The sequence below is a fragment of the Heptranchias perlo genome, chromosome 10, assembly GCF_035084215.1.
Source record: "Heptranchias perlo isolate sHepPer1 chromosome 10, sHepPer1.hap1, whole genome shotgun sequence".
In the NCBI taxonomy this organism is placed as follows: Eukaryota; Metazoa; Chordata; class Chondrichthyes; order Hexanchiformes; family Hexanchidae; genus Heptranchias; species Heptranchias perlo.
In genome coordinates this window covers 43,863,880-43,887,411 of record NC_090334.1, presented here as the reverse complement: position 1 = coordinate 43,887,411, position 23,532 = coordinate 43,863,880, and the positions used below count along the sequence as shown (strand labels likewise).

General features: G+C 39.1%; 1 protein-coding gene across 1 annotated transcript in view; it reads left to right on the top strand.

The window, feature by feature from the left end:
- LOC137326458 (E3 ubiquitin-protein ligase pellino homolog 2) overlaps positions 1-23,151 on the top strand; it is a 224,743-nt gene extending 201,592 nt beyond the window's left edge. Inside the window, exons 5-7 of the mRNA XM_067991567.1 lie at positions 1,531-1,728; positions 2,829-3,017; positions 17,001-23,151. Coding sequence (XP_067847668.1) covers positions 1,531-1,728; positions 2,829-3,017; positions 17,001-17,567 — 954 coding nt within the window. The 3' untranslated portion in view covers positions 17,568-23,151. The remainder of the gene's footprint in view (positions 1-1,530; positions 1,729-2,828; positions 3,018-17,000) is intronic.
- The last annotated feature ends 381 nt before the right edge of the window (positions 23,152-23,532 follow it).

Genomic DNA, 23,532 nt, shown 5'->3' with positions numbered 1-23,532 from the left:
ATACATTAACTTCACTGTGAACTGTTTGTTTTCAAGCACGTATTCCCATTTAGTATAATGGTTCCTGTACGAGGAAGATCTTTCAACTGATATATGCCTTTTCTCTGGAACTTCCTTCCAAAATCACTTTGCCTCAATCCCTCTCTACCTGTATTCTAAAGCCTTCAAAAAATACTATCTCCTCAATCGTACCATTTATCTTTCTCTCCTCCCCAACCCCCCTAAATTTTCATTATTTCCTACTCTGTGTCCATCTCTCCCATTGTAAAGTACTCTGAGATATTCTTTTACATTGTTTGTGTTCTTTTTGATTGTTGGAAAGCTGATGTTTAAAACCAAAACAGCTGTGAGACTTTCAGAAGTTGAAGATTATCAAATGTTTAGACTTTAATTGTTAATTGCATTGTAAGGCATAAAGTACAATAGCTAAAATAGGTTATAATTGCTGTAATGCAACACATTCATATGTCATTCCTAAAAGTGTGTATATGGTGCGCTAATTGACAATCAAGTATCCACATAGCAGAACGCCATTTACTAGAGCCATATGAATCCAAGCTGTCATCTACATAAGCCTTTACAAGGCTAACTGAATTTTAATGTCCCGTTATATGTTGCTCAGTTGGTATTTAATGATCCTTTTGAAGAATTTAGAAAATGCATTGTAGCAAGAAGATAGAAAAAGAGAGTACTGATATAATTCTATGAAAAAAATAGATTCAATTTCTTGCTAATACAAATATTTGTGAGTGACATGGAAATATTATTCAAATCACTAAAAATAGCAGGTTAAAACGCAAGTTAATAAGGCCATTTTTTTTAAAAAAGCAAACCAAGCACTGGGGTTCATTTCTAGAGGGATGGAATTGAAAAGCAGAGAAATTATGTTAAATGTGTGCAGAACCTTGGTTAGGCCACATTTGGAGTACTGTGAACAGTTCTGATCGTCTTATTATAAAAAGGCTATACGGGCACTGGAGAAGGTGCAAAAAAGATTTACTAGGATGATAGCAGAACTGAGAGGTGATACCTAGCAGGAAAAATTGAGCAGGCTGGGGCTCTTTTCTCTAGAAAAGAGAAGACTGAGGGGTGACCTGATATAGGTCTTTATCGTTATGAAAGGGTTTGAGAGGGTAGATGTCGAGAAGATATTTCCACTTTCAGGGGGAGACCCGAATTAGGGGCCATAAATATAAGATAGTCACTAATAAATCCAATAGGGAATTCAGGAGAAACTTCTTTGCCCAGAGTGGTTAGAATGTGGAACTTGCTACCACAAGGAGTAGTTGAGGTGACTAGCATAGATGCATTTAAGGGGAAGCCAGATAAACACCTGAGGGAGAAAGGAATAGAAGGATATGCTGATAGGGTTAGATGAAGTAGGGAGGGAGGAAGCTTGTGTGGAGCATAAACACTGGCATGGACCTGTTGGGCCGAATGGCCTGTTTCTTTGCTGTACTTTCCATGTAATTCTATATTGCAGTGTTCTGCAATGCCATATTGCAATATTTGTTTTTCCTTTTATCACAGATTGGAAGATCCACAGAGAATCCTATTGACTTTGTGGTGACGGACACAGTGTCTGGGAGCCAGAGTAATGATGAGACGCAAATCACGCAAAGCACCATCTCTAGATTTGCATGTAGGATAGTTTGTGACAGAAATGCACCATATACTGCACGGATTTATGCTGCAGGATTCGATTCATCAAAAAACATATTTCTTGGAGTAAGTATTTATGGTGCAGGATTTGATTCATCTAAAAACACATATCTTTGAGCAAGTACAATGTGCAATATAGGTTGTAAGTGTTAATAAAAATATTATGCTAACCTGTCAACTAATTGAAAAAACGTTAATAGTGAAGCCAATTTCTGAGAATATCCTGTATTTGAACTTTTTCTGTTTTATTTCTACATACATAATAATAAAAATAACCTTGAGTTTATTAAAGCCCTGCAAACACATCTATGCACCAGATGTTGTTTTACTTCAATTAATTCCCCGAAAAGATTACATCAAGTCTACAGCACAGAAACAAGCCGTTCGGCCCAACTGGTCTATGCCAGCATTTATGCTCCACACGAGCCTCCTCCCTCCCTACTTCATCCAACCCTATCAGCATACTCTTCTATTCCTTTCTCCCTCATGTGCTTATCTAGCTTCCCTTTAAATGCATCTATGCTATTTGCCTCAACTACTCCTTGTAGTAGCGCGTTCCACATTCTTACCACTCTTTGGGTAAAGAAGTTTCTCCTGAATTCCTCATTGGATTTATTAGTGACTATTTTATATTTATGACCTAGTTGTGGACTGCCCCACAAGTTGAAACATTTTCTGTACGTCTACCCTATCAAACCCTTTCATTATCTTAAAGACCTCTATCGGCTATTCCTAAGCTTGTAAATGCTTCACCTGTACTAATGGACACTCTTTGTTAGCATTATCATTTTTCAACCCCCGACTCCTCCTTTTGTTCTGTGACAGTATGTATTAAAGGCTTCTTTTTACACTTTATGCACCTTTAGCTCAGATTTAGCTCTGAAGTCTTCCTGGAAAGCTTTCAACAGTACTTGTAATATTTGATTTATTAACTATATTCTGTATATCAAAAAGTCAGTCAGCCTCACCTGTTTTCAGAATTCTTATGTTTCAGCTTTTTGGTTCTATATAGTTTAAAAAGAGGTTTTAATTAAGTAAAAATGGTTTTGTCTTTTGAAATGACATTTTTTCATTGTAGCAGGTAAATTTACCTTTCTTGCTAAATTAAAGCTTGTATTAAAAGAAAGTGCATATTGTAATTCTATGCTCTTTTTGTATCTTAATAGGAGAAAGCTGCAAAATGGAAAAATCCCGATGGCCACATGGATGGGCTAACAACTAATGGAGTATTAGTAATGCATCCAAGGGGAGGCTTTACAGAAGAATCTAAGCCTGGAGTATGGCGGGAAATTTCTGTTTGTGGAGATGTGTATACTCTAAGGGAAACAAGATCAGCGCAACAAAGAGGAAAACTGGTAGGTGAATAAACTCTTTCGGTTGAAATAAACATGCTGGTTTACTATTCAGCAGTTAATCTGTGACAAATCCATTAGAAATGGATTGTTCAACATTACCTATGTGAAAACTGTAAAGTTCGAAGATCTGGGAATTAATGTATGTTTTTTTGGTTATTAAAACCAAGGTGAAGCGATAAGGCACATAATGCAGAAAGCTGAAAGGGAACTTATGTACAGATTAGGAAGAATTAGGGAAGAAAATTCAGAGAAGTATTAACCGTAGCAGTATTGCTAAAATAGGGAAACACAGGGACAAAGGTTGCAAAAGAGAGAGAGGAAGGGTTGATGAAGGCTTAAGGTGAAAGAGGGATTACATAGCAGACAATAAGCTTTCTCTTATACTCTTGAACTGGGTACAAGGGAAGTGTTAGCAAAGCGTTCCCAGATAGAGGAGCAGCATTCGAGTTTTGGGCTTGGTAGACAGTGAAGAGTTGTTGAGGGGAAAATAAGTATTTGGCATATATTTAAAAAAAACAAAAATTTCTTCATTCAGAATCCTGCACAGACCATTGGAGTTGAGTCAAGCGTGGCTTATGTTTGGGGAAACCACTACCAAAAATGGAAATCCATTTTTGACTTCCTTCAAACCGCTCTATACCGAGCATACCATGTCAATCTCAAGAATCATAGTAGGTCCAGCACAGGAGGAAGCCATTCGGCCCATCATGCCTGTGCCGGCTCTTTGAAAGAGCTATTCAATTAGTCCCATTCCCCTGCTCTTTCCCCATACCCTGTAAGTTTTTTCCCTTTAAGTATTTATCCAATTCCCTTTTGAAAGTTACTATTGAATCTGCTTCCAGCACCCTTTCAAGCAGTGCATTCCAGATCATTACAACTCGATATGTAAAAAAAAAATGTTTCCTCATGTCGCCTCTGGCTCTTTTGCCGATCACCTTAAATCTGTGTCCTCGGGTTACCGACCTTCTGCCACTGGAAATAGTTTCTCCTTATTTACTCTGTCAAAACCGTTCATGATTTTGAACACCTCTATCAAATCTCCCCTTAATCTTCTCTGTTCTGAGAACAACCCCAGCTTCTCCAGTTTCTCCAAATAAGTGAAGTCCCACATCCCTGGCACCATTCTAATAAATCGCTTCTGCACCCTCTCTAAGGCCTCGACATCCTTCCTAAAGTGTGGTGCCCAGAATTAAACACAATACTCCAGCTGAGGCCTAACCAGTATTGTATAAAGGTTTAGCATTACTTCCTTGCTTTTGTACTCTATGCCTCTATTAATTAAACCCAAGATCCCATATGCTTTTCTAACATCCTTCTCAACTTGTCCTGCCAAATGAAATGAAATGGGTTCAAATGAAACGAAATGTGTTCAGGTGTCTTGGGCTTTTTGTGGAGTTCAGAGTTGTTGAGTGGAAAAGAAGTGTTTGACATAAAAGAAAAAAATACTAGTTCTTCATTCAGTATCGTGCAGACACCGTTGGAGTTGTTTTGTTTGATAACCGATTGGGATGAGCTAACTGAGACCTTTGTTGATCCCATCTGCACTGATGTGTAGGACAACAGCATCAATCTGCACTGATGTGTAGGACAACAGCTACTGTTACAGACTGAAAAAAGTGATTGCGCAGTGTCATTGACATGCTAATCAAGGTAGCTCCCCCAAGGGGCCTTGTCTGCTGTCATTCAGACCCTTATAATGTTGCAGTATCACTTCAGGTGCTACCATATAAAGCTTGGCACTGGTACCCTTCAGCATCTTGCAGCCTATGGCATCTCTATCTGAAGGCTTGGAACCTGTTGAATTCTGTTAATTCTTTCTTTTATGGTGAGCACTGTAGCCACTGCTCCAGATTGCATAAACGTCCCAAATTTCAACCGTTGCAGGATTTCCACATCTCTCTGGACCATTACCAAGAGAATTTGAGCTAACTTTCAAAGGCAACACTCCATTCTGGCCAGATTAGATAAGAAGAAACTCACATTTATATAACACTGTTCACGTCGTAAAGACACCCCGAAGTACTTCACAGCCAATTCATTCTTTTTGAAGTGTAGTCATTGTTATATAGGCAAATTCAGCAGCCAATTTGCACACAGTAAGGTCCCACAAGCAGCTGGGGATCTCATTGAAACACACAAAATTCTGACAGGGCTAGACAGACTGGATGCAGGGAGGATGTTTCCCCTTGGTGGTATGTTTCATCCAAAAGATGGTACCACTGACAATGAAGCACTTCCTCAGTATACCGCTGAAGTATCAGCCTTAATTTGTGTGCTTAAGTCCTGGAGTGAGACTTGAACCCGCAACCATCTGACTCTGGGATAAGAATATTAGCGCTGAGCCAAGCTGACACTTTGAAATTTCCTGTACATCATTAAAGATCTTTTTGAAGAGTAATACCATTCTTCGATCACTTTTCTGCAGGAGCATCGTCCCATATCCACATTCATTATGTCCATTTTATTGACTTCTAGGAAGTTCAGAACATACTGTTGAGCCCATGATGCCTCTGACCACGTCACTGAATCTGGTCTTACATCAGATGTTACATCATACAGTGTCTATTGCCCAGAACTATATCCTTTGCCACTCAGCAGAATCTAAATACCTTGTTGCCACTTTTCGGCTGGTATTTCCTCTGCGATCCCACCCAAAAAGTAGCAGAAAATGGGGCAAAATTGAGTAGTGAGGCCTACTGCTGCCTCCCCCACCAGAACCACCTCATGTATTTGTTGGTGGGGGAGCGGGATCTAGGTTCTCAGCACATTTCCCTCCTGTCAGGGTAGCATTGGTAATGGTCCCGAATTTGGTAAGTAGAGTGCCGTGCCTAGAAAAGGCCTCCTTTTTCTCCATTTTGGCCTAATCTTTGACCTTCTGATGGCCTTGATCTGGGTTGAGGTCTAAAGTAAAAATTAGGCTGACATCTTCTGTCCCTTATTATTCTGGCCTCCCCCTTCTTCGGATGCTGCAGCAGCCTAGCCCCAGTCCATTTTCGTGGATCACAGTGCTTCCCTGCTCACTTTCCCTTGCAAGACCTTGGGCTGAATTTTCCCCTGGGGTCAGTTTACCAGAGGTGGGTCAGGGTGTCAATTCAGGGTATTACAGCAGAGGAAAATCCAGCTCTTTCTCAACTGTCTGGTTGAATTTTCTGGTATGGTCTGTTGAGACCAAGGTTTACAACCATCTTTAGTGGGAATTTGTTTGTTTTCTAGAGGCTGAATTAGATAGATTCCTGATTAACAAGGGAGTCAAAAGTTATAGTAGGTAGACAGGAAAGTAGGGTTGAGGTCACAATCAGATCAGCCATGATCTTATCAAATGGCAGAGCGGGCTTGAGGGGCTGAATGGCCTACTCCTGCTCTTAATTCATATATTCGTATGTAAGACAGTTCTGAATTGAGCCTAGAATACAGAATGAAAGTAAGTTGCTCACTTCATCCCCTCTCTCCTGTGCAATTTCCTTTCTCCTTGAATATATCGGCAACATCTTAATATGATTGAAACTCCGTTCCATCTCTGTTTACCTTGCAGCAGTTTTTGTCTGTATTCCCCTTGCAACAGATTTATTAGGAGAGCATCTTTTTGAGTTTAGTTTCATGAAGGTTATCTGGAAATTAAATCCTCAGAGGCCACCTCTTGGTGAATTGCTCAGGGGCTTCACCAACTTGTTTGGCTGCGCTGCATTGGCTTTCCTGTGGAATTGCAATAGCAAATTCTACAGAATTCGGAACTTAATCTTGTCCTCTATCAGCTGATTTATCCTCCTATCGAACTTTTCTGTCATGTGTGAACTTAAGTAATTGATATCAAAGACTTACGCTTAGATGCTGTGCTTTTAGCTCACAGAGTCAAAGATATGGGCATTGGTTGTCGAGAGTGCTGTTCCACTGCTATCATCTCTCTGGCAGAAACCCTAATAGCTCTGTAATAGGCCACTGCTTATTACACAGCTGCTTCCTAGCCATTCTTAAAATATATATTGATAAATTATGCTTGCAAAGCTATTGCAACCTACTGACCTTCATCTAGCACTACTGTTTAGACTTGGCAGTATGCAGTGTTTGGCCAATTTGTCTGGCAGCTGAGGCCTCTTCACATGCAAGGGCATCCCTCCTCTTCGTCTTGAGTACCACTGGGTTAGTCTCTAGCATTGTGTGGATGATGAGGATTGAAGAAGAAAGATTACAAGTCTTGTAGAGTTTTCATCCTTTGAAGATATACATGCATCTATGATGAGCAAAATAAAATGAATTTTAAAAATGTAATGACATGAAATTTACAATATTTATGAGAAGTCTAAAGGGCTGCTAAAATTGTTAATATGTTGAACAGTGCACATGCAAGACTGGGAAAAAAAAAACAAATTGAATTGAGATAAAAAGGGTTCCTGCCCAGTTAAATGGAAGGCAAATTGACAAAACTTTAGGCCAGCAATGGGAAATATCTAAACAGGAGAGGGGCAGGGTGCAAATCAAGTATATTTCAGTAAGGAAAAAGTAAGTGTATCGAAGGCTGGAGTTACACAGATGAATAGGGGGGTTAGATCAAACTTAAAACTAAAAAAAACTTTTAGTGCTACTGTGTATATAATGTAAAAGTCAAAAAAGAAAGGAAAACTACAAAATTAGAAAGGCTAAGAAGGAGTATGAGAAACAAAATTAGCAAAAAACGTAACGATCAGTAAAAAAGCTTTGTATGGATTCATTAGTAAAAGGATAGTCAAGGTCCAGTCAGAGATGAAGGAGGTATACTTACAGTGGAGAGTGTGGCAATGGCAGAGATACTAAATAATTACTGCCTCAGTTTTCATAAAGGAGGTAGATGTTAGAAATGTTTAAGCAGCAGAAGTATGTATGGAACAGTTAGTGGAGGTTATTATTCAAATATAGATGGTACTAAAGAAGTTACTGAAAACTCAGGTAGACAAATCACTAGGACCAGATGGTTTACATCTGCGTATCCTGAAGGAAACTAGGAAGCAAATAGAGCCACTGACTATAATTTTCCAATTGTTTGTAGAACAAAAAATTGTGTCAGAGGACTGGAGGGTGGCAAATGTGACTCCCCTCCAACAAATTAGACTGGGATAAGTCAGGAAATTATAGCCTCGTTATTCTTGCTTCAGTTGTTGGTAAACTTCTAGGGCTGTATTTCCCTCCATTAAACCACCTAAAATCGGGCGGTATAGTGATGGTGGAACAGTAAAAATGGGGCAGGGAGTCCTACTGCCAGATCCGTGCCTCTGAAAGATTTTCCTTTCTGCTGCATTTTCCTGATTGGCAGTGGCAGACTCCTTCTGCCAGGAACCTACCCTGCATTTTTAATGAGGCCATATACAGGAAACTAGGTTGGGGGCAGTGTGGTGGTCAGAAAACCTGCCTGACCCACTTCTGGCAGTGAAACTGCTCCAGAGGAAAATCGAGCCCCTGGGGTCTATAATTACTAAGTACTTGGAGAAATGTGAATTAATCTGTGCTCATTAGCATACATTTCCAAAAGGCAGGTTGCGCTTGACCAACCTTACAGAAATCTTTGAAGAAATAGAGAGAAGAATAAAAGTAAATGCAGTGGATGTGATTTATATGAATTTTCAAAAAGCATTTGATAAGGTACCACGAAAGATAGCAAGGACATTGACATATGGAATTAAGGAGGATGCGACAACATGGACAGAGATGATTGTAGCGTACAAAGGAAAGGGTAGAAGTAAAAAGAAACTTTTCAGATTGGAAAGATGAGGTGAGTGAAATCTTACAGGGGTTTATGTTGGTCAATCTTATTTACTATGTACATAAATGAACTGGATTTATTAAAATTTGCTGATGCCACAAAATTTGGAGTGGGGCGGTAACAGGGCCAATTACTCCTACTCCACTGCTCTTTCCCTGCAAATGTTTTCTATTCAAGTATATATCCAATTCCCTTTTGAACCTCATTATTGAATCTGCTTCCACCACCCTTTTAGGCAATGCATACCAGATCATAACAACTCGCTAACCAAATTTCCCCTCATCTCCTCTCTGGTTTTTTTTGCCAATTATCTTAAATCTGTGTCATCTGGTTACCAACCCACCCAACCAGAGGAAACAGTTTCTCTTTATTTACTCCATCAAAACCCTTCAAAATTTTGAACACCTCTATTAACTCTCCCTTTAACTTTCTCTGCTGCAAGGAGAACAATTCCAGCATCTCTTCTCTCGCCACATAACTGAAGTCACTTATCCCTGATAACATTCTGGTAAATCTGCTCTGAAATCTCTCCAAGGCCTTGACATCCTTCCTGAAATGTTGTGCCCAGAATTTGATTTAGTACTCTTGCTGAGGCCTAACCAGTGATTTATAAAGGTATAACATAACTTCCTTGCTTTAGTGCTTCATGCCTCCATTTATAAATTGTAAACAATTTTACAACACCAAGTTATAGTCCAACAATTTTATTTTTAATCCCACAAGCTTTCGGGGGCTTTCCCCTTCCTCAGGCGGTGTGGAAATGACATTTTCGAATCCTTCGCATTTTAAGATCACATAACAATGCCTGGTGATTACTGCCCGTTGCCAAGGCAATCACAGTGAGCAGACAGAAAGGTGTCACCTAAAAAGGCCACCGAATATACAAACCCCCAAAAAAGAGAGAGAGAGAGAGAGAGAGAGAGAGATAAGGAAGACAGTCAATGACCCGTTATATTAAAAACAGATAACATTTGTTTGCTGGTGGGGTTACGTGTAGTGTGACATGAACCCAAGATCCCGGTTGAGGCCGTCCTCATGGGTGCGGAACTTGGCTATCACTTTCTGCTCAACGATTTTGCGTTTTCGTGTGTCTCGAAGGCCGCCTTGGAGTATGCTTACCCGAAGGTCGGTGGCTGAATGTCCATGACTGCTGAAGTGTTCCCCGACAGGGAGAGAACCCTCCTGTTTGGCGATTGTTGCGCGGTGTCCGTTCATCCGTTGTCGCAGCGTCTGCATGGTCTCGCCAATGTACCATGCTCTGGGGCATCCTTTCCTGCAACGTATGAGGTAGACAACGTTGGCCGAGTCACAGGAGTATGAACCGTGCACCTGGTGGGTGGTGTCCTCTCGTGTGATGGTGGTATCTGTGTCGATGATCTGGCATGTCTTGCAGAGGTTACCGTGGCAGGGTTGTGTGGTGTTGTGGACGCTGTTCTCCTGAAGGCTGGGTAATTTGCTGCGAACGATGGTTTGTTTGAGGTTGGATGGCTGTTTAAAGGCGAGTAGTGGAGGTGTGGGGATGGCCATAGCGAGGTGTTCGCCATCATTGATGACATGTTGAAGGCTGCGGAGAACATGGCGTAGTTTCTCCGCTCCGGGGAAGTACTGGACGACGAAGGGTACTCTGTTGGTTGCGTCCCGTGTTTGTCTTCTGAGGAGGTCTACACGATTTTTCGCTGTGGCCCGTCGGAACTGTCGATCGATGAGTCGAGCATCATATCCCGTTCTTACTAGGGCATCTTTCAGCGTCTGTAGGTGTCCATCGTGTTCCTCCTCGTCTGAGCAGACCCTGTGTATTCGCAGGGCCTGTCCATAGGGGATGGCCTCTTTGACGTGGTTGGGGTGGAAGCTGGAAAAGTGGAGCATTTTGAGATTGTCCGTGGGCTTGCGGTAGAGTGAGGTGCTGAGGTGCCTGTCTTTGATGGAGATTCGTGTGTCCAAGAAAGAAACTGATTCTGAGGAGTAGTCCATGGTGAGCTTGATGGTGGGATGGAACTTGTTGATGTTATCGTGTAGTCTCTTTAGTGATTCCTCACCGTGGGTCCATAGAAAGAAAATGTCGTCGATGTATCTGGTGTGTCGTGTTGGTTGGAGGTCCTGTGCAGTGAAGAAGTCCTGCTCAAACTTGTGCATGAAAATGTTGGCTTATTGGGGTGCGAATTTGGTCCCCATGGCTGTTCCGTGTGTTTGGGTAAAGAACTGGTTATCAAAGGTGAAGACATTGTGATCCAGGATGAAGCGGATGAGTTGTAGGATGGCGTCTGGAGATTGGCTGTTGTTGGTGTTGAGTACTGAGGCTGTTGCAGCGATGCCGTCATCGTGGGGGATACAGGTGTAGAGTGCCGAGACGTCCATCGTGGTGAGAAGTGTTCCTGGTTCAACAGGTCCGTGGGTACTGAGTCACCTTTCTATAATATGGAGACCAGAACTGTGCACAATACTCCAAGTATGTTCTACCATAGGTTCTATACAAATTTAACATAACTTCTTTGCATTTCAATTCTACCTCTCTAGAAATGAACCTTGTGCTTGATTTGTCTTTTCTATGGCCTTATTAACCTGTGTTGCTACTTTTAGAGATTTGTGCATCTGTACTCCTAGATCCCTTTGCTCCTCTATCCTGTTTAGATTCTTATTATCCAAGCAGTATGTGGCCTCCTTATTCTTCCTACCAAAATGCACCACCTCACACTTATCTGTATTGAAATTCTTTTGCCAATTCCATGCCCATTTTGCAAGTTTATTAATGTCCTCTTGCATTTTGACGCGTTCTTCCTTTGTTTCCCAATTTGGTGTTGTCCACCAATTTTGAAATTGTACTTCTGATTCCCGAATCCAAATAATTAATGTAAATTGTGAACAACAATGGTCCCAGCACCATTGCCTGTGGTACTCCACTTCCCATCTTCTGCCAATCTGAGTAGCTACCCTTAACCCCTACTCTCTCTTCTGTTTTGTAGCCAGCTTTCTATCCATTCTGCTACCTGTCCCCTAACTCCACATGCTCTGACCTTAGCCATGAGTCTACAGTGCAATATCTTATCAAAGGCCTTTTGAAAATCCAATTATATTACATCTACTGCATTACCCTTGTCTACTCTTTCTGTTACTTATTCAGAGAATTCAATAAGGTTGGTCAAGCATGACTTTCCCTTCTGAAATGTGTGCTGACTATTCTTTATTATATTTTTGTTCTCTAGATGTCTTTCTATTACATCTTTGAGTAAAGATTCCATTACCTTTCTTACCACTCAGAATAATGGACAGTTGTGGAATTCAATCACTAAAACACCATAAAAATCCCAGTAGACTAGTTATCAAAAATTGAATTTGATCTATTCAGACAATGTAAGCCAGTGTGATCTCCTCTGACCCAGTTTGAGCAATGGCACAGGAGATTTGCTAGTCTATTTAGTATATATTTTTTCCATTCTAAAAATGTTCCTTTTTCATTTTGCATAGGAAAGTTACTATGTATAAGGTTCAGTGTTTTGGTATTTATACGTACATAGAGGTGACATATGAATTCACTCACCTATTAATAAATTCATTTGTTGAAGTATGATTTTACAGTGTGTGTGTAAATTGATTATTATACGTAGCACGCTGTAAATTAGCATATTTGTAATTAAAACAATGGACCAAACATGTTGGATGAAAGTGTTATTCTATTCATCAAAATTGCAAGTATATTTTTGATACAGAAATATTTAATATGTTTTGCCTAGGAATATCTCAGTTATTACAGTATTTTTTATTTTTTATTTTTTTTATAGCTATTGCAATTTTTCTGTCCAGTAGTGTGGGTCTTGTCAAATGTGGTTTGATCAAGTCTCCTTGATTTGATTTTATGATAGTATATACTTTAAACTCTGTAGGTGCTAGCTATACAAGATAAAAAAGGAAACATTTCAGTTGGCAGCAAACCAGCTTGCATTTTTCCCTGAACTTGATAAATTTGGCAGCGAGGAGGAGGAAGGAAACACCAGATATTGCAAAAGATTCATTAGATTTTGTACATGATCTGTGTAGTTTTAGTAAAACCTGAAGTGACAGCTACCATTCATTATTGAATGCAATTTGTGTTGCCAGCATAGCCATAGCCTTCAGGGGCAATTGAGACAACATCCTTTCCTAAATCTCACCGAAGAATTGTTTCTGTTTGAAGACTTATTATAGGAATTGATTATAATTAGATTGAGGCTAATTTGAGTGATCTAATTTTATAGTGGATTATCGGTTTTTAGGACATACCTCATGAAGATTGAAATTAATTCACAAAACTCTCAGGTTTAGTGTGAAATGATTATGTATTACTACTCGTACCTTTGTCCATTTCATTTTCTTAATAGACTTATTAAGGCTGTTAGAAACTATTGCAATATTCTGTCGTGCTTCCCGTTATCTTCTAAGTATCTGTATAGTTTCTAAATCATTGATGATGAACTTTTAAGTTTTTTAAACAATGAAGTGACAAAATGTAGAATTACCAGGCTGTTTGGTGCCAACATCTTTCTGCTCCAAATGCTGTGTTTCTCTGCTGAAGTCATTTTCTCCAACCCCGCCCTACTGTCATCCTGTTCAGTAAATTCCTCTAACCCACCCTACTTCAGTAAATCTCTTCAATGCTGTTCTGTTTCAGTAGATCTTCTAGAAATTCATTTAGGCCCATTTCGTACCTGAAATAGTTGGCATACTAGAATCGTGCCAGAAGCTGGAGGCCGATGACTTGCCTGAAATTGGGCCTGGGGCCTCATCAACAGTCCAGTGAGCTGCAGGCTACCCTGACGCACTGGCCCTTGGGCAAGTCCTGGGGTTGGTGGTGGGGGTGGGGGGGGGGGGGTGGTGAGGGAGCTAGTGCTGGACTGCAGCAGCCTACAATAGTGTTGTGGAGCTGGGAGGAGCACTCCTGTTCCTCCCGGCTCATGTGAAGGTAAGTATATATATTTTTTAAAAAAGGTACCTTTTTTTAGTGGCTGTTGGTTAGGCCGCAGAAAATATAGGAAAACCAGCCTGGCGCATGCTCCTCTCAGCACTGTCCAATTTAGGAGCGGGATGCTGAAACAGGATGATTTTTAATGAGGGCCCTAATGCCTGTTTTAGGCAACCGCCAGTGATGCCTGAATATTACCCGATCCAATATGGGGTCAGAAGTATTTCAAGTGTCCTGCAAATTCTCCCCCCCCCCCCCCCCCCCCCCCCCCTTGTTTTACACCCGATAAAAGGGGCCCAATTTCTCTGCTATTGGGTCCTACCACATTATACGGACTCCAGCTGTTGGAACTGGACTGTTGCAGTGGTATGCTAGTGTCAAAACACTCGCTTAAGCGATTTTACACGAGGCAAAGCAGATGAATTAGAGTGCAATTTGACTGCTGTATAGAATGATTTTTGCACTGAATATACTCTCTCAGCATAAATTTAGTGCAAAAATCCTTGTATAAATGATTGTCTTTTTTAAAACTTTCCACCTGCTTGTTTCCTTTCCAAAAGTAATGACTGATGTTCAATATGTTCCACAAGCTAAGTTAATTGAGCTCAACCCAGCAGCAGCAAAGTTGCCTTACCCAAGTGCTCATTCTTCACATGTTAGTACGCTGTTCAACTGAAGGGAGCATCCAATGTGTTCTCATCAATGTATTTTCCAAGAGGGATAGTAATTATAGTCCCCTTGCTGCTGCTGGGTTGAGATCAATTTACCTAGCAGAGACCAGAAAGTATCTAAAGACCTTTTGAGCATCAGTTGTACAAAAAAAATAAAATATCAAGTTATGTGCAAGTCTTCATTTTGTTCAAATGTGCATTTCTGAATTAAAACATCTCACCAATTTATTACTTCAAATTTGACAATTTTATACATTACCTGGACATCATAAATAATTATTAAAACTTGCAGTTGCCAAAATATTAAGTGCATTTCCCAAATACGGGCATGAGTCATGTACACCAGTATTAGTTCAAATTTTATATGTAGCTACATGCTAATAGTTGATATAGTTTAATGACTTCAAAAAAGAAAGACTCTACTTTCAGTGCCGCGTGCTCATCTACACTTTTTAAAAGGTATATTTTACTTGGTGAGCAATATTTTTTTTTTAGAAGCTTCTTTCTGTTCCCATGAAGACGTGTTTCAGGTCTCCTTTTCCACCCTGATGATGTTTGCCACTGTTGGCTCTATGCAGTATCTTACAAGTTGCCTCTTTGGCCTAGCCTGGAGCACCTTGAGCTGGAAAAAGCTATTATCATCTGGGTACTGTGTATCAGTCTGAAGTGCTAATTTTCACATTAGTCTTATCGGCACTCCAAAGCATACATAGGCCAGCCTACAATGGATTGTTGGAAAAGAAGCCAAAATGGTAGGTCACCATGAGAGGAGAAATATACAGCTTTAAAATCTACTAAGGAAGAGATACTTTACTTTGAAGTAATTTGTACTGAAACTTCTTCCCTTTGAGAGCCTTCTTTGTCTTTTGAAGTTCATCCACATTTTATTTGCTCATTTACAAATATATAACATTGCAAAATTCTGTTTAAGAACAAAATTCACAAGAAGGATGTGCAAGAAATACAGAAAAGGGTGTTTATTGACCAGTTTGCTTCTCAATTTGTTTTGTGAAAGGTGTTCCTTCAGTAGCAAAGTGCCAGATTCTGAAGTGTGGATTTGTTTTAAAAAATGTTCCAATGTGAAATTTAATACAAGAATATACTTTTTAAAAATTGATTCTTGAGATGTGGGTGACGCCAACAAGGCAGCATTTATTATCCATCTCTAGTAGCACTGAGAAAGTGGAAGTGGGCTTTCTGCACAAGAACTGCAGTGGTTCATAATAATGGTTCTCCCTCAATGGTGTTAGGTAGGGAATTCTAGGATTTTGAACCAGTGACGACGACGAAGAAATAGCAGTATACATCCAAGTCAGGATGGTATGGAACTTGGAGGGGAAATTAACAGGTGATGGTGTTCCCATGATATTGCTATTCTTGCTGCTCTTGGTGGTAGAGGACTGTATGTATATGTTAGCAGCTTAAGATGAGTCATAACATCATAGAATTATTTCAAAGTACAGTAACCTAAAATGGTATGTTTCATGCTTCACTGTCCAGATTATCTTGCAGGGTTTGTCCAAAGATTGAAAGTGCATAATTGTAAATTTTAATTTTTGTTTTTCTATTTCTGTTTATTTTAAATTGTTGAAGTGTTGAGAGCTGATAATCTCATTTACAGAATTCACTGTAAGAAGTTATTGAGTTGAAGGGTGTGCCCCTATTGTTACTCAGGCTAAGATCCCCAAACTCATTCCAGACCACGGATTGAAACGGAGTCACCTTGGTGTATGGCTCAGCTACTCATTTGTCTTAACCAGCTGAGCCATCAGGGAGCAACAGTTTTTAAACTACAATATTGTTTTAAAAAGCAATAAAAAATTTGTTTAATCTTAATTCTTACTTATATTTTTATAATAATATTTTGATAGAATAGATCCTTTTTGCAATGAGATGGAAGACTTTCTCCCAGATCTGTGCCGGTGTTGCTGAAGCTGATTTGCTGGGAAGTGTGTGCCAACAAAAAGGGATGAAGCTCCACCTCCTTTTCCTTCCCCATTTCAAACTGTTTGCATTGAGTGCAATAATATAGTTCTCCACAATAAGATCAACAGTGAGCTAGTGTGAGAGTTGAATCTGTGTCCCATCACTGCTGTGGTGCAGCATATTACTGGGCTACTGTGTTAAAATCTGATTTATAATAGTGTAGTAGTAATAAAGATCATATTTTCTAAAATCAGTTTTTTTTCCCCCACCCAATTGGCAGTTCTTCTAGTGTGAGCCCAGTTAGTGCTGACATGCTATTCAGTCATGGGAGCATCAAAGGCTACTTAAATCCTTTCATTCTGTGATGTTCACATATATTTTCTGTCAGGATGTCACTTCATAGTAATGAGGAATGACATCACTGCCTGATTTCCCCTCCCCCTTCACTGGAGTGCTGCAGCCAATTGTAACATCCTCGTCATCATAATAACTGAGGTAGGCTAACTCAGCTCAAATTGGCCATTGAACCGTGGACCTTCCTGGTCTGCATGGTTCAGTTCTACACTCGGTGTTAAATTAATCATTGGGGAGGGTTAAAGCAAGACCATGGGTTTATATTTGTGTTATTTTTTCACTGCTGATGCTGTGACTACAAGGTGTTTGTGAAATATTTATGGGAGGAATTTCTTACATGTATGTTGCATTTTAATCCATTTTCTTAGGTGGAGACTGAAACTAATGTTCTTCAGGACGGCTCACTTGTTGATCTTTGTGGAGCAACACTTCTGTGGAGAACAGCAGATGGCTTGTTCCATACTCCTACCCAAAAGCACATTGAGGCTCTTCGACAGGAGATAAATGCTGCTCGACCTCAGTGCCCTGTTGGGCTTAACACCTTAGCATTTCCCAGCATCAATCGCAAGGACATTGTGGAAGAGAAACAGCCCTGGGCTTACCTCAGCTGTGGTCATGTCCATGGTTACCACAACTGGGGACATCGTAGTGACACAGAAGCCAATGAGCGAGAATGTCCCATGTGTAGAACTGTTGGCCCATATGTGCCCCTTTGGCTAGGTTGTGAAGCAGGATTTTATGTGGATGCAGGCCCTCCAACACATACATTTAGCCCATGTGGACATGTGTGCTCCGAGAAAACAGCAAAATACTGGTCACAAATTCCATTACCACATGGTACTCATGCATTCCATGCAGCGTGTCCTTTCTGTGCTATACAACTAAATGGAGAGCAAGGCATCATTAAACTAATTTTCCAGGGACCAATTGACTGATGAAGAGTTGAAGGAGGACAAAAAGAAAATAAACTATTTTTGGAAATACTGTGAAAATAATCAGCCACTGTAGCTGGATGTCCACTGTTGCTGGATGATTAACCTCATCATTTTTGGAAGAGTTGGGAGGGCAAGCAGATTGGTGTGGGACACAGGTACTTGTGATAAGGATGGTAATGATTAATAAATGTTTTATGGGTGCAGAATTTGGTGGAGCCATTCATAAAAGCTACAACTAAAAATAAAAAAAAGCTATCCTATTGTTCTAACCTATTTTGCTACACTGTACCCTTTGTATAGTTTTATAATTTATATGATTTTAATATATTGTGTATATACTTGAATGGCCTGTCCAGATAAAGCTGTAAATTGTTTTATGGCTATTGTGTAACCTTAGCATTAAAGTATTTACTTATTTAGACATACTCTCTTTTAGTAAGAGTGTATAGCGATGATCAGCTCATTCACTGTAATTTGGCTTCATTTCTCAGGAGTGCAGGTAAATGTTGAGAAGCTAAATTCTGCACCAGAGATCAATGGCAAGGCAGATGTTTTTCTAAATACTGAAGTATTCTTTAAAAGCTTTACAAATCTTTTGCAAAAGTGTTGCTGAAATTCAATGCAATATTGTATTTTGAAATTATTCTAATTTTTGAATGATGAGATTAGCTGTGATGCCCTACCCCCTCTTATAGTACGCAAAGAAAAAATGTTACAATTTAACTGAAACTGAATTAAGAATATTGGTTTTAGTGTTGTGTAACAATTATTTTTTCCATTTGCTGTTGCATCTTCAGTGTGACATTAAATACTATTTATAGTACCAATAATTGCTGCAGGATTCCAATCTATTAGCTCTAACTTTCAGTGTACTGCTCAGTTCTGCTGTACAGTATGTTACCTAAATCACCCATCTTCTATCTCTTTCAGGTCCATTTAAAATGTAGTGAATTATAAGTATTTACATAAATGTCAGTAACAACTCTAGAATGGAGTTTTTATTGATCATTATACATTGTATAACCGAGCAGTATGAATATCAGCAGTAATAGACCTGTGGCATACCTTATGGCAAGTTGTGGTAAACTGGAATGTTTGCAAAGTTTAAAAGTGGAAAGATTATCCAGAATTTAATAGTTTAACAGCTGACCTATAATTAAGTATTTATTTATTACGCAAATGTAACATTTTTAGACCACTCATTTTTGAAATGTTTCCTAATAATTTTCCAGGGGTTTTTGTAATTTTTTGGAGAGGACATGTAGTTTGGTATATATGAAAATTGAGATGTAACTTCCTTTTAATTGTGTCTCCTTTAAAATTGGGATGAAAATAATCTTGGTAAACAGCCAAGATTTTTGATTCAGGATTCAAAATATCTGCATTACTCATTCTCTCACCATTTAATTTGACATGGCTTTTGGTGAATCCATACAAAAGTACTGTCATCCTCACAAAACTGTTGCCTGAAATGAAACTTTTTTTAAACAAACTGTCTCCTAGCAGAATGTATGCCTATTTTAATTTATAAAACATTGTTTTAGGAACACAGTAACAGGAGTAGGCCATTTAGCTCCTCAAGCCTGTTCCGCCATTCAGTGAGATCATGGCTGATCTATGACCTAACTGCATATACCCGCCTTAGCCCCATATCCCTTAATACCTTTGGTTAACGAAAATTTATCAATCTTAGATTTAAAATTAACAATTGAGCTGGCATCAACTGCCGATTGAGGAAGAGAATTCCAAACTTCTACCACCCTTTGTGTGTAGAAGTGTTTCCCATCTTCACTCCTGAAAGTCCTGGCTCTAATTTTTAGGCTATGTTCCCTAGTCCGAGACTTCCCAACCAACAGAAATAGTTTCTCTCTATCTACCCTATCATTTCCCCTTAATATCTTGAAAACTTCGATCAAATCACCACTTAATCGTCTAACTTCCAGGGAATACAACCCTAGTTTGTGTAATCTCTCCTTGTAATTTAACCCTTGGAGTCCAGGTATCATTCTAGTAAATCTACGCTGCACTCCCTCCAAGGCCATTATATCCTTCCTACGGTCTGTTACCCAGAACTGAACACAATCCTCCAGATGCAGTCTAACCAGGGATTTGGATAGCTGCAGCATAACTTCTACCCCTTGTATTCTGGTCCTCTAGATATAAAGGCCAGCATTCCATTAGCCTTTTTGATTATTTTCTGTCCCTGTCCATGACATTTTAATGATCTATGTACATGGACCCCTAAATCACTTTGGACCTCCACTGTTTCGAGCTTTTCACCATTTAGAAAGTACTCTGATCTATCCTTTTTTAGGTCCAAAGTGGATGACCTCACACTTACCTACATTGAAATCCATTTGCCACAATTTTGCCCATTCACTTAATCTGTTAATATCTCTGTAATTTTATGCTTCCATCTACACGGCTTACAGTGCTGCCGAAATTTGTGTCATCCGCAAACTTGGATATGTGGCTCTCTATCCTGTCATCTAAGTCGTTAATAAATGCAGTGAATAGTTGAGGCCCCAACACTGATTCCTGTGGGACACCACTAGTCACATCCTGCCAATTTGAGTACCTGCCCATTATCCCTACTCTCTGTCTTCTGCCACTCAGCCATTTCCTAACCAGGTCAGTAATTTGCTCTCAATTTCATGAGCTTCAACTTCAGCTAACAGTCTCTTATGAGGGACTTTATTGAATGCCTTCTGGAAGTCCATATGAACAAAATCCGTGGACATTCCCCTGTCCACTACTTTAGTCACCTCTTCAAAAAATTCAATCAGGTTCATCAGGCATGACCTACTCTTTACAAATCCACGCTGGTTCTCTCTGATCAGCTGAAAATTCTCAAGGTGTTCAGTCACTCTATCCTTAATTATAGATTCTAATAATTTCCTGACAACAGATGTTGGGCTAACTGGTCTATAATTCCCTAGTTTCCTCCTCTCACCTTTCTTAAATAACAGAGTGATGTGCAATTTTCCAATCTAAAGGAATGGTTCCTGAATCGAGAGAACTTTGGAAGATTACAGTTAGGGCATCTGCAATGTGCTCACCTATTTCCTTTAAACTCCTGGGATGGAAATCATCTGGTCCTGGGGATTTCTCACTCTTTAGTGCCATTATTTTCTTCATTACTGTTAATTTGCTTACGTTAATTATGGTGAGTCCCCATCATTGATTCAAAATTAGCTTCCTTGGGGTGCTATTCTCTTGCTCTACTGTAAATACTGATGCAAAATAATTACTTAACAAGTCTGCCATTTCCTTATTTTCATTTACAGTATCACCATTATCAGTTTTTAAGGGGCCCACATTGCCCTTGGCCACCGTCTTTTTCCTAATATTGTAAAAAATGTTTGTGTTGATTTTGATATCCCTTGCAAGTTTCTTTTCATATTTACTTTTAGTAACTCTTACTATCTGTTTTGTCACCCTTTCCTGTTCTTTGTATCTCTCCCAGTCACCAGGATCTGTGCTATTTTTTGCATTTTTGTATACTTTTTCTTTTAGTTTTATGTTGTCCCTTACTTCTTTTGTTGTCCATGGCTGTTTTTTTGGCAAGTCAAGCTCTTGCCCTTTAGGGTTATAAACTGTTTCTGTATCATGTTAAATTCTTTTTTGAACACCTCCTACTGATCGCCTATCATTTTACCCATTAACAGATTTGCCCAGTTTACTGTGGACAGTCTCTGTCTCATTCCGTTGGAGCCGCCCTTACCTAAATTTACAATCTTAGTAGCTGATGCAGGTTTCTCCCTTTTCAAAAACAACGTTGAACTCGATCATATTATAATCGCTATTAGATAAATGTTCACACACGGTTAAGCTGTTAACTAAATCTGGCTCATTACTCATTATTAAATCTAATATGGCCTGTCCCCTTGTTGGTTCTAGGACATATTGTTGCAGAAAGCTGTCCAGAACACACTCAAAAAATTTGTTACCTTTCTGACATGTGCTCAGCTGCATATCCCAATCTATATGAAAGTTAAAATCGCCCATTAAAACCACTCTGCCTTTGCTACATGCTTGTCTAATCTCTGCATTTTTACATTCTGCCACTTGTCAGCTGCTACTAGGGTGCATATGCACAACTCCCACTACAGTCTTAAATCCTTTTGTATTTCTTAATTCTGCCCATAAAGACTGTACTGCCTGCTTACTTCTCGTTATATCCTCTCTTATCATTGAAGTAATTTCATCCTTAATCACTAAGGCGATCCCTTCCCCTCTACCAGTTTCCCTATCCTTCCTGTAGACCTTATAACCTGGTACATTCAGTTCCCTGACCATCTTACAGCCATGTCTCAGTAATGGCTACCATGTCGTACCCTTTAAGTTAAATTTGCGCCTGTAATTAATTCGATTTGTTCCTTATACTCCGTGCGTTTGTATAAAGGACACTTATTTGGGCCGTACACCCTAACCTGTCCTTCTGCTCTAATGTTGTTTTTCTCACTCATTTCTTATTTCTCCTGATTTAATTACTTTACATCTTTTAGTTTTCCCTGTACCCGTAGTGCCTAATGCATAATTTCTGACTATTGCTCTACCCTCTTCCTTTTTATTTGTTTTAGAATTATTATTTATACTACCTTTTCCACCTGAACCCTTTGATATGTATGATGCTTGCAGCTATTTCATTGAGGTCTAGATACAAATTTGCATATCTGGCTGGTATTGATTCCTTGTTAATATAATATGATTGTACTGTTTTATTTGCTTATTGTGTACAGAATAATTTTGAGGCTTAAGTATTACCACATGCTTCTGATCATGGCAATATCCATATTTTTATTGCATTTCCTTGATTTTAGTGTGGATTAAAAGTCAAGTGACAAGATTTTCCCTTTAGAATCATGTATTTTAATCTTTTACCACCACTGGTACTTTTCACTACAGTGAAAACATGTTCATGAAAATTCAGTTAAGATTAATATATTTACTCTCCTTGTTATATTTTATAACTGTTGACTGTATATAATTTAGCTGTTACACTTGTTAAAAGGAAATACACAAGATAATAAAAGGCTTGACCTGTATTTATTTCCAATTTGCATATAGAAAGATTAACCCCACTATTTTTAATGAAGTATTATAGTGAAGTGTTGAACACTCAACAATGTCATGATAAATCCTGCTGGCAAAATGACAGCAAATGAAATATTACACAATAGTCAAGATTCTTACAAAATGGAGAAAAAGTCCAAGTTAATGTTTTCATCAATATCATGCACAAATGTCAACCTTGTCACATGACTTGCAGCTAACTCCATCTGTTGTAACCTCTTTGCTAGTTTAAAAAATGCAATTAACGAGTCAGTGAAAAGATGGCCTTTTTGATTATTTTCATCAGTTGTCACACCAGTGTTAATTTCTATACATACAGAATGAAGGGCTTTCTGATTACGTTTTCAGGATTTTGCCGCTCAAGGTGTGTGTGCCATTGAGATTTCTCTAGTTAAAATTTAGTAGCTTTACTTAAGTTTGGTTTGGAAAGAATTTTGCTGGTGCCTAAGATACTAACTGATCTCTTGTGATGTATTATCACATGCTAATAAAGGCATTTCCAGAAATAGTTATGTATTGGATATATTTTAGTTTGTATGTTGGACTATTGTGTTGCATCTGTTCTATATAATTTTGGTATTTTGCAATAAATATGGAACATGATGCAGAGGTACAGAGATTAGAAGAACTTGCTTCGTGTTACTCATGAGACAAATCCTTGGTAATAATCCCTCAATTTGGTAGACAAAGGGAATCACTTACTTTGAAAATGTCACTTCTGCACACACTGGCTACATTGATGCATCCTTGCTACATCTTTGACCTTCAAAAATAAAACATGTGGTAGTAATTTTAACTTTCAACCATTGCATAAAGCAGGCGATATCCAACTGCCCGTTATACAACTTGCCCAATTTTCCTTTTCATTGACATCAGTGGAAAGGAATAA